The sequence below is a fragment of the Heloderma suspectum genome, chromosome 3, assembly GCF_057233095.1.
Source record: "Heloderma suspectum isolate Gila_16-S chromosome 3, 16-S_ref, whole genome shotgun sequence".
Lineage (NCBI taxonomy): Eukaryota > Metazoa > Chordata > Lepidosauria > Squamata > Helodermatidae > Heloderma > Heloderma suspectum.
The window spans coordinates 32,164,032-32,181,882 of NC_139460.1; the positions used below are offsets into that span (position 1 = coordinate 32,164,032).

Here is a 17,851-nt window from a genome sequence, read left to right on the forward strand (position 1 = left end):
AAAACCAACCCTCTTGTTTGTATAAAGTCACATACAGTTCAGAACTTCTCTTGCCCATCAAAGAGAATTCTCTTTAAGAATTCACCAAGATATGCTGTGGGTGGAATAAAGAAGAGAAAGAAAGAACAGGATAGGGGAGGGGAGGGGAGGGGAGGGGAGGGAAGACAAAAAGAAAAATGGTGATTGGAAATGTGCGTGGGGGTGGGTGGGTAGATAGAATTCCCTAAGCCAAGTGGCTCCCTTCAGAGGTAGTACTTCAGAGGAATTTAGGAGGCTGTGGAGGGTTTGTAAGGATTGCACGTACTTAAATTAACTTTATGAGGTGAGGTGGCTGAGGGCTATATCTAGCTTTTTTAAAACTGGAGAGCCTATTTAAAAGCCTGAGCAGTTCCTCTACCATGATGCCACATAGTCTTAGCCCTCTTTTTGGAATAATTTGAGTCCTACAGCTATTTCGGAGAAATTAAAGTGGAGGGGGAGAAAGACGTTTGTGGAGACTGATAGGATCCTTTGCTGTACTTTAGCAACTAAACTTCTGCAGAAGTCATAGGTTCCAGTTTGAGGCAGTAAAATCAGATGCTGTGTGACATACCAGTATTTCACATGGAGCTCTTTCTTCCCTTCCTTCTCCCTCTTCAAAATTTCATTGCAGGCAAGCTTCCAACAGTGGGCATGTAAGAGCAGAAAAGTAGGGGGAGGGAGGTTTTTTGCACCTCAAAAAAAAACCCTACACCAGAGATTAGGGATAGTGACCTCCTAATGGTCACCTTAAACACCTTCTGATTAGGATCTCTAATCCCCTGTGTGGCTTGACAGTTTCTACTTTTTGTTTTACTCTTTGAGACAAGGAAACTTTACACATGGCTAGCTCAAAAGCCACTGGACCTTACTGTCTGAAATTTGCCAGGTTCAATCAGCTCCATGGGGTTGCCAAGTCCCCAAATTCCATGCACTTATGTGGAAGAACAAAAAAAATTATAGCTCTTTGCTTTGACACACTTTCTTGAAAAAAGCAAATTTTACCTGTGACTAGCAGGTAAAAAAGTTATGGCCATTTCTGTTTTCCAATGCAAGTCAATGGGAAAATGTAAAAATAATGCCAATTAGGACAGCTCAAAAGACCCGGGGCACAGCTCAAAAAAGATCTGGGGCCTGTGCCCAGGTGGGCCTTGTTATAACGATGCCCTGTCTGTCAAAGCTGCACTTTGTGCTAAATAACCGTATTAACTGAGATTTTATACAGAGGTGTAAGAGACAAGTTCTCTTACCAACAAAAGGATATTTAGGGATATGGATGGGAAGGGGGCAAGGTAGATTAAATTTCATCCAAAGGGAACCATTTGGTCAAAGTTCTAGTTGCTTAACCAGTAAGAGTTTCTAGCCCTTGTCTGCCTAAAATCCAGTGCAGTCATCCAACTGGGTCACAGCACATCTGAACTGAATCCTCCTATATGAAGACCTTTTTTGTTTGTTTTGCCATGTGGCAGTCAGGGGCAACAGGGGCCTCACTTGAGGCCATGGGGGGCCATGTGCAGCTCTGGAACCGCATGTTGCTCACTCCTGATATAAATAATTGAGGCACTCTTAATGGCAGCTGAGCAGTTCACACTGGTTGGAGATCTAGAATCATAGAATAGTAGGGTTGGAAGGGGACTACAAGGCCATCGAGTCCAACCCCTCACTCAATGCAGGAATCCAAGTCAGAGCATCCCTGACAAATGGCTGTCCAGACTCGTCTTGAACGCCTCCAGTGTGGGAGAGCCCACCACCTGCCCAGGTAATTGGTTCCATTGTCGTATTGCTCTTACAGTCAGGAAGTTTTTCCTGATGTTCAGCCGGAATCTGGCTTCCTGTAACTTGAGCCCATTATTCCATGTCCTGCACTCTGGGATGATCAAGAAGAAATCCTGGCCTTCTTCTCTGTGACAACCTTTCAAGTACTTGAAGAGTGCTATCATATCTCCCCTCAGTCTTCTCTTCTCAAGGCTAAACATGCCCAGTTCTTTCAGTCTCTCTTCATAGGGCTTTGTTTCCAGTCCCCTGATCATCTTTGTTGCCCTCCTCTGAACCCTCTCCAGTTTGTCTGTATCCTTCTTAAAGTGTGGTGCCCAGAACTGGACACAGTACTCCAGATGAGGCCTAACCAGTGCTGAGTAGAGGGGAACTAGTACTTCCCGGGATTTGGAAGCGATGCTTCTATGAATGCAGCCCAAAATAGCATTGGCCTTTTTTGCAGCCACATCACATTGTTGGCTCATATTCAGCTTGTGATCGACAACAATTCCAAGATCCTTCTCGCTCGTAGTGTGGTTGAGCCACGTATCCCCCATCTTGTAACTGTGCATTTGGTTTCTTTTTCCTAGGTGCAGAACTTGGCATTTATCCCTATTAAATGTAATTCTGTTGTTTTCTGCCCAGCGCTCCAGTCTATCCAGATCACTTTGAATGTTGTTTCTGTCTTCCAAAGTATTAGCTATCCCACCCAATTTTGTGTCACCTGCAAATTTGATCAGCATTCCCTGCACCTCCTCCTCCAAGTCATTAATAAAAATGTTGAAGAGCACTGAGCCCAGGACTGAACCCTGCGGTACCCCACTCGTTACCTCTCCCTAGTTTGACAAGGTCCCATTGATAAGCACTCTTGGAGTCCGATCCTGTAGCCAACTGTGGATCCACCGGATCGTTGTTTCATCTAGCCTACTTGGAGCTAGTTTGCTCATCGGGATATCATGGGGCACTTTGCTGAAAGCTTTGCTGAAGTCGAGGTATATGATGTCTATAGCATTCCCATGGTCTACAAGGGAAGTTACTTGATCAAAAAATGAGACCTAGCATAAAACTGTTAGAGGAGGGTGTTTTATTGTACAAGTGGGAAGAATGTTGAATGTTTATTACTTCTTAATTTATATATGTTTCCAAAATAAGTCCTCTAAGAGGTTTCTCACATTTCCTGCACAGTAGAGTTTGGAGTAGCTTTTGGGGTTATACAACAGAAATTCTGGGGGTCTTTTTGACAAGCTGTGCAAGTTGGTTGCTGGCATACTTAACCATTCAAGAGTTTGGAGGATGGTGTCTCCAACCAGTATTTCTACGCTTACGAATGCTAATGTAGAAACCCAGAAGCTGTGAAATGCTGTTTTTCCACTGATGAAACTGCTTCTGTCAATGGAACTGGGAGGGGGGCGATTCCCCCTCCCCCTGCAAGGCTCAACCCATGCACTGTGAAGGATTAGGGGACAGTCAGGAGCAGATTTTCACAGGGAACTGCAGGGGGAAGAAAGGAGAAAGTAGTTTGATTTCAGCCAATGTGCATGAACCCAATCTAAGTCTAAAAGAAGAATCTTTATTCCACAGAAGTGTGTGGTTCCCATCGATGAGTCCGACTCCGATTCCTCTTCCTTCAACTCTTCACTACATGAAATGCAAATGAGCGGAGAAGTGTCCAGGGAATTTTGGAGCCGCCCTCCTCCTCCTCCTCCTCCTCCTCCTCTGGCAAGGAGATCAGATTTTAGACAGAAAAATATAGCATTTGGTTTGGAGGTAATCTCTCTCTCTCTCTCTCTCACACACACACACACACACACACACACACACACACTGTCAGGGTTGGATCGGAGCCCAGAGAGCCCCAAAGCAGTTCTTATTCTGAGGAAGAGTTAGAAACTGCGGGAGAGGAACCCGCACGCTGTTCAGAGGAGCAGCCGGGGGAGAGCGCCCCTCTCGGTACACATTCCTGAGAGTGATAGTGACCCTGGTAGGGAGAGGGAGGAGCAACAGCAGTTTCTGGACACTAGGCACCGGCGCACCATCAAGTGCGAGATGGCGGGCGCTGAAAGGAGGCGCTCAGCCCGCTTGGCACAACAGCCGCAGCAGCGCCCTGATGCCCCATGGGAAAGGGATGGACTCTCTCCTCCTAGCTCATAAGTACAGAGGTTTCCCGCCTTCCCCTCCAAATGGAGATCAACTGATTCCTAAGGTTAGAATTCCTCGGGTGATTCCCCGAGTAGGCAGCTCTCTTAAGTCTCACTCATAGGATCAAGCAATTAGCATCTGTAAGCGTCATTAGGTTGAATGGGAATAAAGCCTTGGAAAAGAGCCCTATTGTCTGCGTGTTGATTCTGGCTACCTGAGAATTTCAGAAGGCAGCAGGGGCGACCTCCTCACACACACACACACACACACATACACACACACCCCATTCACTGGAGGTCTTGAATGTGCCACTTTATCCAAAACTTTATGGCTTTCCCATTCCAAACAGTCCGGGGGGATCTATGCATCAAGAAATCATCTTTTAATAATTTGCTGCCATAAAGAGATGCACTGGCCAAGTTGGACCACTAAGAATGATTAACACCCTTTTGCCAGTCAGATTAACGATTAACACCCAGATTGTGGTCAGGCATTGTTTTAAGTCAATACCATGAGACAGCAGTCTTGCAGCAATATGGATCTCCAAAATAAATCCTCTAAGGAAGTTTTCTATTTCCTGCAAACTTGGGTTTGTGGTAGTCATCTGACTGACTGGCTTTGCAGCTCGGCTGGAGGCATCCTTGAAATATTCAAGGGTTTGTGAGGGGTGTTTATTTTCAACCAGATTTTCCGTAGTTGTGAATGATAATGCAGAAAAACAAGATGTGTGTGAACCCATTCTGAGTCTAAAAAAATGAATTTCATTCCACAGATGTCTGATGCTTCTGCCGTTGGTACCAAGTCTGTTCCCTTCTGTTTTGGCCCTTTGGCACCTGAGGCCAGTACTTCTCCTTCTCCTCCTCCTCTACAAACGGACGATTTCTCCTTCAAACCATGGCTTAGCCAGAAACGTACACCATTTAGTTTAAGTGCTGGAAGTTCTAGTTTGCAGGTAATCCCCCAAACCTCTAGCTTGAGAAAACATATTGGACTCTCCACTTCCGCAACCAGTGAAACGGTCCAGTGGCAGCACTACTCAGTTTGGGCATCCTTTGGAGGAGAGAGCTCTGCAGACGTAGGCTGTTCTTGTAACATTTGGTCAGTCTACAAATGTAGACCATAAGTGGAGGCAAGCAGCACCTCAGATCCTCACATCAGATTCCGAAAGAGGGAGAGATCCCACAGGGTCCCTTCAGCTCACAGTGAACTGTTCTTCTGTGTCTATCTCCAGACACTGCTGCTTTTGTTCCTTTAAACCAGGGGTGCAGAAGCTCAAGCCCGGAAGCCAGATCTTGCCCACCTGTGGTCCCAGTCCAACCCTTCAGGGTTCTTCAGATGGGCATGCCCTGTTCTCCTGGCTGCACCCCCTTTCCCCCAACCACTGATTGTTTGGTGGCTTTACAGCTTTTGTGCAGTTTTTTTCCCCATTCTGGAAGGTTGGAATTTATTCGTTTATTTATTACATTGCTATACCGCCCCATAGCCAAAGCTCTCTGGGTGGATCACAAAGATTAAAAACATTAAAATACAGTATACAGAGGTTAAAAGCCACTTACATAAAAAAAAACCCATGAACAGACGGTATAGACAAAGACAACATATATCTAAAAACAACTTCCTCAAACATTAGGAAATGCCTCTCCTTATGCTCAGTAACTGGCAGTAACAAATCAAAGCTAAAGTATGTTGATACTTTTGGTATTTTTGGCCCAGACACTTTTGTTTTTAGTCCTGACCCCTTTTGCTTTCAGCCCCGCCCACCACTGGAACATGGCCCCAAAGAGCTCCTCAGAAAGAGAATTTGGCGTTCGGGCTAAAAGAGATTCTGCAGTCCTGCTTTATGCTCTCTCTCTTTCTCTGAGAGAGAGAGAGAGAGAGATACACACAAACACACACACATACACCCCTGCTCCTTCCCTTTCACTGGCGGTCTCGAATGTGCCATTTTCTCCCAAACTTTATGGCTTTTGCACTCCTAATATTCCAGGGGGATCTATACATCCCCCTGGAATATTGGGAATTATTTAAACTATATTTTAATAATTTGCTGCCATAAGGAAATTCACTGACCATGCTGGACCACTAAGAATGATTTATATCCTTTCGTCGAATCCCAGTGCCTGATGTGGTCAGGCATTGTTTTAAGACAACCCCAACAGACAGCAACCTCGCAGCATTATGGATCTCCAAAATAAATCCTTTAAGGAGGTTTCATATTTCCTGTGAACTTGGGTTTGAAATTCTAGGGATCTGATTGACTGATTTTGCAGCTTGGTTAGAAGCAGCCTTAAAACATTCACGGGTTTGTGAGAGTGTTTGTTTCCAACTAGCTTTATCATGGTTCTGAATGATCAAGCAGAAAAACAGCAAGTGTGTGAACCCAATCTGAATCTTTAAAAAATAATTCTCACTCCACAGGAATCTGGTGCTTCTGCCATTGGCACTGAACTTGGTTCCTTCTGCTTTGGCTCTGAAATACGTGAGGTCAGTACTCTAATAAGCCAAAAAGCATCCAGTGAGCTTTGGAACCTTCCTCCTCCTCCTTTACTACAGAGCAAAAAATCCACTGAGGTTTTACATAGACAGAAACGTTCATCACTGCCAGCTCACCTCTTTCATCCTTGTCACACGTCTGATTTACCAGTAATTTCCCAAATTTCTAGCTCAGAGATAACTGAGACAACTCAGTGTCAAATGGATTTGGAAGGAGATCACAGCCCACTTCCAACTATGACTGTCGTGCCGGAGGAAAAACAAGTTACACCCGAGCATCCTCCAGTACTTCTGCAAAGAAAAGGATTTTCAAGGCGAGCTGCTGAACAGGGATTGGTTGCAGCAAGGTCAAGGGAAACTCCAAAGGTTTGTCACAGGACGCAGCCCCTCCCCCCCCCCCCAATGCTGTCTTTTGCAGGAGGATCCGCTGGTGGCAAATTGTTATATTTATTTTAAAAATGAGTTTTATTCAGTATTCGGCTGCCCTCCTTGACCACATTATTTGACAAATGGAATCATTTCTAGGATTCTAGAAGGGATGGGGGAATGTGTGACCTTCCAGACATTGTTGGAGTGCAACTCCCATCATACCTCAGCTGTGCTGGCTGGGACTGATGGGAATTGCAGTCCGACGACATCTGGCAGGCCATATATTTCTCACTTCTGGATTATGCTGGTGCACACTTACCCTTGATTAAAGGAGACAGGATGAAGTCCCTAGTCAAGACCTGGCTTTACGAATTGTGGGTGTCAGAGCAGTAGCTGGCAGCAGGATTCCCCCTCCTCTTTCTGTCCCACCGCCCCAAAGTGACTTTCCCTTGTAAGAGGCTTGCTGCTTCTCCAGCTTCACACCACCGTCTGTAGGGGCACACTGTTGCTGGGGTGCAGGGTTCTTAGCAGTGTGGGGTTCATTGCAATTGTAAGTGTGAAAATGCTTCCATACTTTGGGGAGCAAGTTTCGCTCAATATAGTTTTGTGTCTCTTTTTTCAAAGGTTTTTTTAGAGCGGATGAGAAAAGCTAAAAACAGTCACAAAAGATATTCGACAAAGGAGCAGCTAAGGGACGTATCATGGCCTCAGGTTTTTAAACTACAGAATCAGGTATATTGATTTTCTCTAGCTACTTTCCCTAGCTGTTGCAAGAAAAGAAAAAGAAAAAACAAACAGGGCTTACCACTGTACTGAAGAAACCAGAGAGACTAGAGACCAGTCCATTGCTTGGAATCCCAATACTTTAAGCACCACTTCTCCCCATATGAACCTACATGGTCCCTGAAGTCATCTTCAGAGACCCTCCTCTGTGTGTCTCCTCCAAGAGAAGCTCGGGGGAGGGGGTGGCAGTTAAGGAACAGACCTTTTCTGTGATAGCCCCACATTTATGTAACAGAGCTTTTCCGCCTAACGCTGCTGTATCTAACTTCTGGATTCATTGCAGAATGGAGATCCGAGCACTACATGAAGTCATTTCCTTTCCTGCTTTTCCACTACATAACCTCTAGGTGGCACTCTGGTATAGCAGAATAGCACAAATACACCAGTAAAAAAGTATTTTCTTTCGCTTTTCCAATTAGGTACTGTACTTTCCCTGCTCTAAAAAAAGAAACTTGCCAAAAACGGTGGGATTTGCTGCCACAAAATGTAGTTGTTACTGCCAACTTGAACAGCTGTAAAAGGGGATTAGACAGATTCATTGAGGATAAGGGTATCAGTGGCTATTAGTCATGATGATTATATGCTGCCTCCAGTATTAGAGGCAGTATGCCTGTGTAGACCAGTTGCTGGGGAACTCAAAACAGGAGGGTGCTCTTGTATTCACATCCTGCTTGTGACTGTCCCATTGAGGCAGCTGGTTGGCTACTGTGTGAACAGAATGCTGGATGAAATGGCCCCTTGGTCTGATCCAGCATGGCTCTTCTTATGTACATATGTCCTTACAATATTTTTTCCTGTTTTATTTTGAAGAAAATATTTTATTTTGCAGGATGGCTTTTGGCAGTTGACCCCAGAGCTTGGGGTTCATTTTGGTCTTGATGTGGATGATTTTGTCAATTTTAGGCTTGCAAAAAATGGAATTCAGTCACTTGGTAAGCTTGTTTTCAATCATTTATATCATTTTAAGGTACTATCCTTAAAGGCAGCCTAAAAATATTTTTAAATAAAGTAAATAAAATACCTTTACTTCAGAACATATCCAAAGACAGGGCACCAGGTTGGAAAGCCTTGTGCAGAAGTTTACCACTGGACCACTAGGAATAAAGCCTACTGAGTTTTCTATTGAGTGTGTTTCCTGCACAGTAATAGAGGGGCATCAAGGATCCAAGAAAACTTTGAAGATGATTGTCCCCAAGGGCATAATCTTAGGCATGTTTAGGCAGAAAAAAGTCCTATAACTCCCAGCATGCCCAAGCAGGCATAGCTGGCTGGGCATCCTGGGAGTTGTAGGATTGAGCAGGGGGTTGGACTCAATGGTCTTATAGGCCCCTTCCAACCCTATGATTCTATGACTTTTTTCTGTCTAAACATGTGTAGGATTGTGCCATTAGCCTCCAGTTAGTTGAATCGATGTGTTAAGCCTCCTGCACATATTTAGAATTCACTGATTGCACTCATTTTCCTACACTCCACTCATGGTATGGTGTAGTGTGATGTTGCTTTCTTTCTTGTGGAATAATTCAGTTCTTATGGAACATCTGAAATAAAGCTACATGGAGTGAGGTGGGGGTGCAGGGGACATAAGCACTCTAATAACCAAAAGCGCTGGACATTCACTGTCTGCACCATTAGACTACTTGACACAAATACAACTACTTTGTTACTTGCAAATTACTACTTTGCTAACAAGTACCATTAAAAATTAACTCTTTAATATGAAACGTAACCAGCTAAGGACTACTGCTTGTTTCTATTTAACTAGGTCTGAAGGGAAAAGAGAAGCTGTTGCAGTTGATTGCTACACTTATAGTACTGCAGCTTGTACGGTTCAGGAAATTGGAAGGCATCGTCTTCAAATCTCTAATGAGATTGAAGGACTCTCCTCCATCATGGTATGTTTTGGAAACAGAGTTAAAATTCCAGGCGATTTAAAAAGCATAAAACTTTAAAGCAGTTGCAGATGCTAGTTTATAGCCCTAGCAATTATGTATTTGAAGCAGACAGCAGTTGTAAAATGTGGGCGTTTACTACCATGCACTTCCATATGAAGAAGGACATCTCAAGGTGTGATTCTCCCAGTGACAATGTCTGAGTACAATCTAAACAGGAATTTTTAGAATGGAATCGAATATTGAATCAAAAAAGATGTGCAAACTTGTTTTATTTGTAGCTTTAGGTTAGATTTTGAGTTGCCTAAGACATTTTGGATTGGAAAAAGGGCTGACCATGTCCAACTTGGGAGAAATAGTGAAGTTGTGAGAGGGTCTGACTGTACAACGCCCCTGCTTGCATGTAATGACAACCCATGGGTTGTTTAAATCATGGGTTGTTGAGGCTGAGCATGCACGCTGTCTCCCACACACTTGCCACTTCTGCTTTGCATCAGCTTGCTGAAACAACCCAGGAACGCCCATTCCTGGGGTGCTAATCACGACATCTGTCCTGGCACTCTGGGTTGCTGAGGATTAAACAACCCAGAGTTTGAACCTATGGTTTGTTGTTGGGTCAGACTCTGGATTATTTAATTCTCAACAATCCAGAGCGCTGGGGGTTGTTTTGGCAAGCTGATGCAAAGTGGAAGTGGCAAGCGGGCAGGGGACAGTGGGCTCACTCGCTCCTGAACAAACCCCGCCAGTTAATGGGTTGTTTAACCCATGAATTGGCATTACGTGTGAACCAGGTCGTTAGGTAGTTAAATTCCTGTTGCAAGTACTAGCTTGAGAGAGAACGTCTATTTGGGTTGAAGAATTGTTGATACTTCTCCCCACTTCCTTAACTGTCTGTAATCTTTGAGAACTCCCGGAGAACACGTGAAGTGTTGGAAGGCTGGAGCCAGGCAAATGTTGTCCCCATATTAAGAAGGGGAAGAAGGTCGATCCAGGAAACTACAGACCAGTCAGCCTGACGTCAATACTGAGCAAGATTTGGAGTACTGTGTCCAGTTCTGGGTGCCCATTTTAAGAAGGACATTGACAAGTTAGTGCGTTCAGAGAAGAGCAACAAGGATGCTGAGGGATCTGGAACCCAAGTCCTATGAGGAACAGTTCAAAGAGCTGGATATGTTTAGCCTGGAGAAGAGAAGACTGAGGGGAGAAATAATAGTGGTCTTCAAATATCTGGAAGGCTGCCATGCAGAAGATGAAACAGACTTGTTCTCTGTTGCTCCAGAGGACAGGACTAGGACGAATGGGTGGAAATTGCAGGGAAGTAGATTTCAGCTAAACATTGAGAGAAACTTCCTAACAGTGTGGGCTCTTCAGCACTAGAACAGATTCCCCTGGAAGGTGGTGGGCTCTACTTCACTGGAGGTATTTAAACAGAGGCTGGATGGTCATCCGTCAGCAATGCTGTAGCTGCAACCTGCAGTGCAGAGCCTGCATTGAGAAGAGGGTTGGACTAGGGGGTTGGAAGGGTCTTCGATGACCCTTCCAACTCTATGATTCTATGAAAGCTTCCTTCCTGTAACCTTAAGCTCATTAAAACTATTCCTGCCCTCAGGGGCAGCAGATAACAAGTCTTTGCCATCTTGGCTTTGTGTTGCTGTTTTCACATTAATATGATCTATCTTTCTTTCTTTCTTTCTTTCTTTCTTTCCTTCCTTCCTTCCTTCCTTCCTTCCTTCCGTCCGTCACCACTGTAAACAGGGCATTTGATCCAGTAAAGAAAGCAGTTGAATGGGCAAGAAGAACTGACCGGGAATTTCCAGCTATTTGCCAGCGCCTTCAACTTGGGAAAGACTGGGATTCTTTCACTAAGAAGTTGCTGCATATTGATGAATTTGGGACCAGTACCTTCCCACATCCTCCTTGATTAGCAGGAAAATTGGCATCATGACCTCCTTCCTTGTCTGTAATCATAAGCATGCAAACATTTGCTGATCTTAATTGATTATTTTTCTTCATTTCTATCTTACCATGTAGCTTTGATATTTCAGATTGTAACCAAAAACAGAGGAATGCATGAACCAATATAGTCCAGAAACACAGTCTAAACGGTAGGGTCTTTACATAACAGTAAATACTTTTACCTAACTCCCATTAATATTCCAATTAGATGCTAAAGAAAATGTTGTGGTCCCTGAGCTTTTGATGTGTTCTTTTACTTTGCAGATTTTCTCTGTTTCTGCTTGCAGGTAGACTGTGCAATCTTTAAAAAAACAAAACAAGTTTCCATCTGATTCAATAAAAACATCTCAATATGTTCTTGCCTCTGGTAATTAATGCTGGCAAAAAGAAAATGTAGTGCAGTGTGGATTGGGACATCCTATATTTGGGAGAATTCAGAAGAAAACTGCCATGCAGTGACACCATAAACAAAAGAGAAAAATATGTCTCTGGTCATATAATACACAGCAGAAGATATTACATTCTATAGACAGAACATGCAGCCAATCATATTGGTCCATTAGAACTAATATGGTAGGTTCTAGAACAGTGGTAGGACTCAAAGTTTCTTTTCGTTCCTCTCCTTTTGATTTTTTCTCTTGTGTGTCCCATTGAAAGTCAACAAAGGTGGGGGCAAGCTTTCAAGTTCATCAAAGCTCTTCTTCAGGCTAGATCAGGGGTGTTGAACCTTAGGCCCACGAGCTGAATCCAGCCCTCTGGGAGTTCCCCAGATGGTCATGTCCCCTTCTGCTAGCCCCACCTCTTTCCCTTGACCATCGATCGTTCGGTGGTTTTCCGGCTTTTGCATGTTTTTTTTCCCCATTCCAAAAGGTTGAAATGTCTCTCCTAAGGCTGAGTTACTGGGCAGCAAGAGCTTTAAGCTAAAACGTGCTTAAAGCTTATTGTGGCATTTTGCCCTTTGCCTTTGGCCCTGCCCCCCACTGGAATCTGGCCCCTGATTGCTTCGCCAAAATTGAATTTGGCCATTGGGCTGAAAATTTCAACACTGCTTGGCTAGATGAAAGTCGGGATACATGGAAGAAAGATTTTTCTGGGAAAGATGAAAAGGCTGTTCTTATCTGCAGACTAGTTATTAGAAAGTTCCTAATTTGTTAATCACATAAAATACCTTTATTTATTATTAACTAAAAGCGCCCTCAACCCGCGCCCAGCTTGCCTGGCCGTGGGGGGGGGGGGCGGCTGTTGCGGATGGCGGGGGAAGGACGGGACCAAGGGGCGGGTCAAGCCGGCCACTATTTAGGCCGCGCTGCCCCGCATTCCGGCTATTATAGCTCCCTCCCTCCCGCCCTTACTGCAGTGCGGGTTGTTTACTGGTCGCTCTATTTTGGGGGCCGGGTAGGAATTTTGGCTCCAAGCTGCATTGGTCAGGCTTTGGGGTTTTTTGCCTACTTCGCGCTGCAGTTCCGATATTGAGCTGCATACATTAAGCTAGCACCCACCGATACGAACTTCTGGTCACATAGCTGCACTGGTGGCTCCGGGCAGGCTCTCCACTGGGGGAGTAGACAGGTGAGCATTCATAGGCACCGTTTCAGGTGACTGGTAAGGCCCGAGGCTTCCAGCTCAGGGTTTTGTGGCCCCAGTTGGGAGATACGGCTTACCTTTGAGGCCAACCCTCCCCACCCACTCGGGTTCTGTGGCTCGAGGGGGGGTGACAGGGGAAGGTCTCCCAGCCTAGAACTGGGTATGTCCGATTGGTGGGCGAGGGCAGACGCCTCGCCACAGACAATGAATGCCTCACTCTACACCTGTCATGTTGCTCTTGGTGGTGGTGTGCCTGCCGGTGCTTTCTTCGCAGATTGTAATCTATCAATAAATGTGGCCCTGTTTATCCCAAATTGATTGGTGTCGTCTCGTCATTTCTCCCCTGTCCACTCGCAATAGGTATTACCCTGCTGTACTTTAGAGTCTTCTAGTCCTATGACTCAAATGCTTGACCTTGCTCCACATCATCTGTGTCACTGCCCCTTCTAAACTCCAGCCAGGAGGCAGCCCTGCGATTACAGGCAAATTGTTTGATCCCCGGAAATTCGAAAGTTTTAGATAGAACCATCTCTTTGTAGATATTCCATTTCCTCATTCATGTTGAGAAGCCATTTTAAATGTCTCCTGGGGGTGGAAGTGAGTTGACCATAGAAGACAATGGAGAAATTCAAAATTTTGATGTAGCTGTGACGGGGCACCAGTTTGTCCACTCCCAAACAAACATTAACAGCATTTTCTTCTTTGTGGTCTCTGTGCATCACACACATGGGCTCTGCACCTGTGCATAGCCTCATTTCAGCCGCCTTCTAAAGCTGAGGAAAACGTTTTTGGAGGGCACCCTCCCACACCGACCCATTGCGCATGTCCAAGCGGGTTCCCAACGATCTCCAGTTCCTTTTCAACTGCTTTGCCAGTTGGGAACTTTGTCCACATTTTTTTCATGAGTGTTTTTTTCATTGAGAAGGGGGTTGGACTTGATGGTCTTATTGGTCCCTTCCAACCCTACTGTTCTATGATTCTATGAAAATTGATCGACTGTAGGATAGGGGGGGTTGAGCCAGGAGATGAATCCTTATAAACCAGTCTTCCCCAACCTGACACCCTCCAGAGTTGTAGTCCAACACATGAAGAGGGCAGCACATTGGGGAAAGGTGCTATATACCATAGTTACCCTTCTCCCCACCCCGCAAGCTTTGCCTGATAGCACAGTGGACACCCATGTGAGTCAATGGGCCGGTTCGAACAACACCAGCTGGCTCATTGTGGGTTATTTATCCATGATCAGGTACAGTGCATACATGGTGCCATTTTGAATACACAATAGGGGGTTCCACCATGTTGTATGAACCAGGCCATCATGGGTTATTCGAGGGTTAAACAACTCCCACATAACCCTTCAGCTAATGTTGTTGTTGTTCAGTCGTTTAGTCATGTCCGACTCTTCGTGACCCCATGGACCATAGCACGCCAGGCCTTCCTGTCCTGCGCTCTCTCCCGGAGCGTGCTCAAGTTCATATTCATTGCATCCGTGATGCTATCTAGCCATCTCATCCTCTGCCGTCCCCTTCTCCTTTTGCCTTCAGTCTTTCCCAGCATCAGGGTCTTTTCCAGAGAGTTTTCTCTTCGCATTAGGTGGCCAAAATATTTGAGCTTCAGCTTCAGTATCTGTCCTTCCAATGAGCAGTCGGGGTTGATTTCCTTTAGGATTGATTGATTTGACCTCCTTGCAGTCCAGGGGACTCGTAAGAGTCTTCTCCAGCACCACAGTTCGAAAGCATCAATTCTTCGGCACTCAGCCTTCCTTATAGTCCAGCTCTCACAGCCATACATTACTACTGGGAAAACCATAGCTTTGATTAGATGGACCTTTGTTGGCAAGGTGATGTCTCTGCTTCTGACTATGCTGTCTACGTTTGCCATAGCTTTCCTCCCAAGGAGCAAGCGTCTTTTAATTTCATGGCTACAGTCACCGTCTGCGGTGATCTTGGAGCCCAAGAAAGTAAAATCTGTCACTGCTTCCATTTCTTCCCCTTCTATATGCCAGGAAGTGATAGGGCCAGATGCCATGATCTTAGTTTTTTTAATGTTGAGTTTCAAACCAGCTTTTGCACTCTCCTCTTCCACCCTCAACAAGAGGCTCTTTAGATCCTCTTCGCTTTCTGCCATTAGGGTGGTATCGTCTGCATATTGGAGGTTGTTGATAATTCTCCCAGCAATCTTAATTCTGACCTCTGATTCATCCAACCCGGCGTTTCTCATGATGTACTCTGCATATAAGTTAAATAAGCAGGGTGACAATATGCAGCCTTGTCGTACTCCTTTCCCAATTTTGAACCACTCGGTTGTTCCATGTCTGGTTCTTACTGTTGCTTCTTGACCCTCGTACAGGTTTCTCAGGAGACGGGTAAGGTGGTCTGGTATTTCCATCACTTTAAGAATTTGCCACAGTTTGTTGTGATCCACACAATCAAAGGCTTTAGCGTAGTCAATGAAGCAGAAATAGACGTTTTTCTGGAATTCTCTTACTTTCTCCATGATCCAGCGAATGTTGGTGATTTGATCTCTAGTTCCTCTGCCTCTTCGAAACCCAGCTTGTACTTCCGGTAGTTCTCGGTTCGCATACTGCTGAAGCCTAGCTTGTAGGATTTTGAGCATCACCTTGCTGGCATGTGAAATGAGCGCAATTTTGCGGTAGTTTGAACACTCTTTGGCGTTGCCCTTCTTTGGAATTGGAATGTAAACTGATCTTTTCCAGTCTTGCGGCCATTGTTGAGTGTTCCAAATTTGTTGGCATATTGAATGCAGCACTTTAACAGCATCATCTTTTAGGATTTTAAATAGCTCAGCTGGAATACTGTCATCTCCGCTAGCTTTGTTGTTACTAATGCTTCCTAAGGCCCACTTGACTTCATTCTCGAGGATGTCCGGCTCAAGTTCAGTGACCGCACTATCATGACTATCAGGGACATTCAGATCTTTCCTGTATAGTTCTTCTGTGTATTCTTTCCACCTCTTCTTAATCTCATCTGCTTCTGTTAGGTCCCTGCCTTCTTGGTCCTTTATCATGCCCGTCTTTGCACAAAACGTTCCCTTGAGATCTCCAATTTTCTTGAAGAGATCTCTAGTCTTTCCCATTCTGTTGTTTTCCTCGATTTCTTTGCATTGTTCATTTAAGAAGGCCTTCTTGTCTCTCCTTGCTATTCTCTGGAACTCTGCATTCAGTTGGGTATATCTTCCCCTTTCTCCCTTGCTTTTCGCTTCCCTTCTTTCGTGAGCTACTTGTAAAGCCTCATCAGACAGCCACTTGGCTTTCTTGCATTTCTTTTTCTTTGGGATGGATTGAGTTGCTGCCTCCTGAACAATGTTACGGACCTCCGTCCATAGTTCCTCAGGCACTCTGTCTATCAGGTCTAATCCCTGAAATCTATTCCTCACCTCCACTGTATATTCATAAGGGACATGATTTAGGTCATACCTGAATGGTTTAGTGGTTTTCCCTACGTTCTTCAATTTCAGCCGAAATTTTGCAACAAGAAGCTCATGATCTGAGCCACAGTCAGCTCCAGGTCTTGTTTTGACTGATTGTATAGAGCTTCTCCATCTCTGGCTGCGAAGGACATAATCAATCTGATTTCGATATTGACCATCTGGTGACGTCCATGTGTAGAGTCGCCTCTTGTGCTGTTGGAAAAGAGTGTTTGCTATGATCAGCGTGTTCTCTTGGCAAAACTCTATTAGCCTTTGTCCTGCTTCATTTTGTACACCAAGGCCATGCCTGCCTGTTATCCCGGTGATTTCTTGACTTCCTACTTTAGCATTCCAATCCCCTATGATGAAGAGGACATCTTTGTTTGGTGTTAGTTCTAGAAGGTGTTGTAGGTCTTCATAGAACCGATCAACCTCAGCTTCTTCGGCATCAGTGGTTGGGGCATAGACTTGAATTACTGTGATGTTGAATGGTTTGCCTTGGATTCGTACTGAGATCATTCTATCATTTTTAAGATTGTACCCCAGTACTGCTTTTCCCACCCTTTTGTTGACTATGAGTGCTACTCCATTTCTTCTAAGGGATTCTTGCCCACAATAGTAGATATGATGGTCACCTGAATTAAATTCGCCCATGCCTGTCCATTTTAGTTCGCTGATTCCCAAGATGTCGATGTTCAGTCTTGCCATCTCATGTTTGACCACCTCCAGCTTACCTTGATTCATTGACCTGACATTCCAGGTTCCTAAACAATATTGTTTTTTACAGCATCGGATTTTCTTTTCACCACCAGACACATCCACAGCTGGGTGTCCTTTTGGCTTTGGCCCAGCCGCTTCACTCTTTCTGGCGCTACTTGGAAATTCCCTCTGCTCTTCCCCAGTAGTATATTGGACACCTTCCGACCTGAGGGGCTCATCTTCCGGAGTCATCTCTTTTAGCCTTGTGATACTTTCCATGGGGTTTTCTTGGCAAGAATACTGGAGTGGGTTGCCATTTCCTTCTCCAGTGGACCACATTTTGTCAGAACTCTCCACCATGACCTGTCCGTCTTGGGTGGCCCTGTACGGCATAGCTTATGGCTTCACTGAGTTACGCAAGCCCCTTCGCCACAACAAGGCAGTGATCCACGAAGGGGTCAGCTAATGTAGGCTTATTTAAACCTCGGATAACCCGTGATGGCTGGGTTCATATGACATGGCACAATCCCCAATCGCCCTGATGGGGGGTTGCATATTCAAAACACATATGCCCAGCATGCGCCACAGATCATCATGGGTTAAATAACCAGCACATGGCTCATCGTGGGTTAAATACAATATTGTATTTGCCAATACAAATGCAGTTTATCATCCCCATGTTCTGTCTCGGAGGGGCCTGTGCCTAGTAGAGTGGTTTATGACAGCCTTACAATATA

At 45.0% G+C, this 17,851-nt stretch overlaps 1 protein-coding gene across 10 annotated transcripts in view; it reads left to right on the top strand.

Moving 5' to 3' along the window:
- Positions 1 to 13,297, top strand: part of PARP4 (poly(ADP-ribose) polymerase family member 4) — a 79,115-nt gene extending 65,818 nt beyond the window's left edge. For all 10 annotated transcript variants that reach the window (XM_084842787.1, XM_084842782.1, XM_084842785.1 and 7 more), the window contains 7 exons: positions 3,355 to 3,540; positions 4,685 to 4,864; positions 6,331 to 6,771; positions 7,399 to 7,506; positions 8,387 to 8,489; positions 9,320 to 9,449; positions 11,202 to 13,297. In XM_084842787.1, the coding sequence (XP_084698913.1) occupies positions 3,355 to 3,540; positions 4,685 to 4,864; positions 6,331 to 6,771; positions 7,399 to 7,506; positions 8,387 to 8,489; positions 9,320 to 9,449; positions 11,202 to 11,367 (1,314 nt within the window). In that variant the 3' untranslated portion in view covers positions 11,368 to 13,297. The remainder of the gene's footprint in view (positions 1 to 3,354; positions 3,541 to 4,684; positions 4,865 to 6,330; positions 6,772 to 7,398; positions 7,507 to 8,386; positions 8,490 to 9,319; positions 9,450 to 11,201) is intronic.
- Positions 13,298 to 17,851: the final 4,554 nt, after the last annotated feature.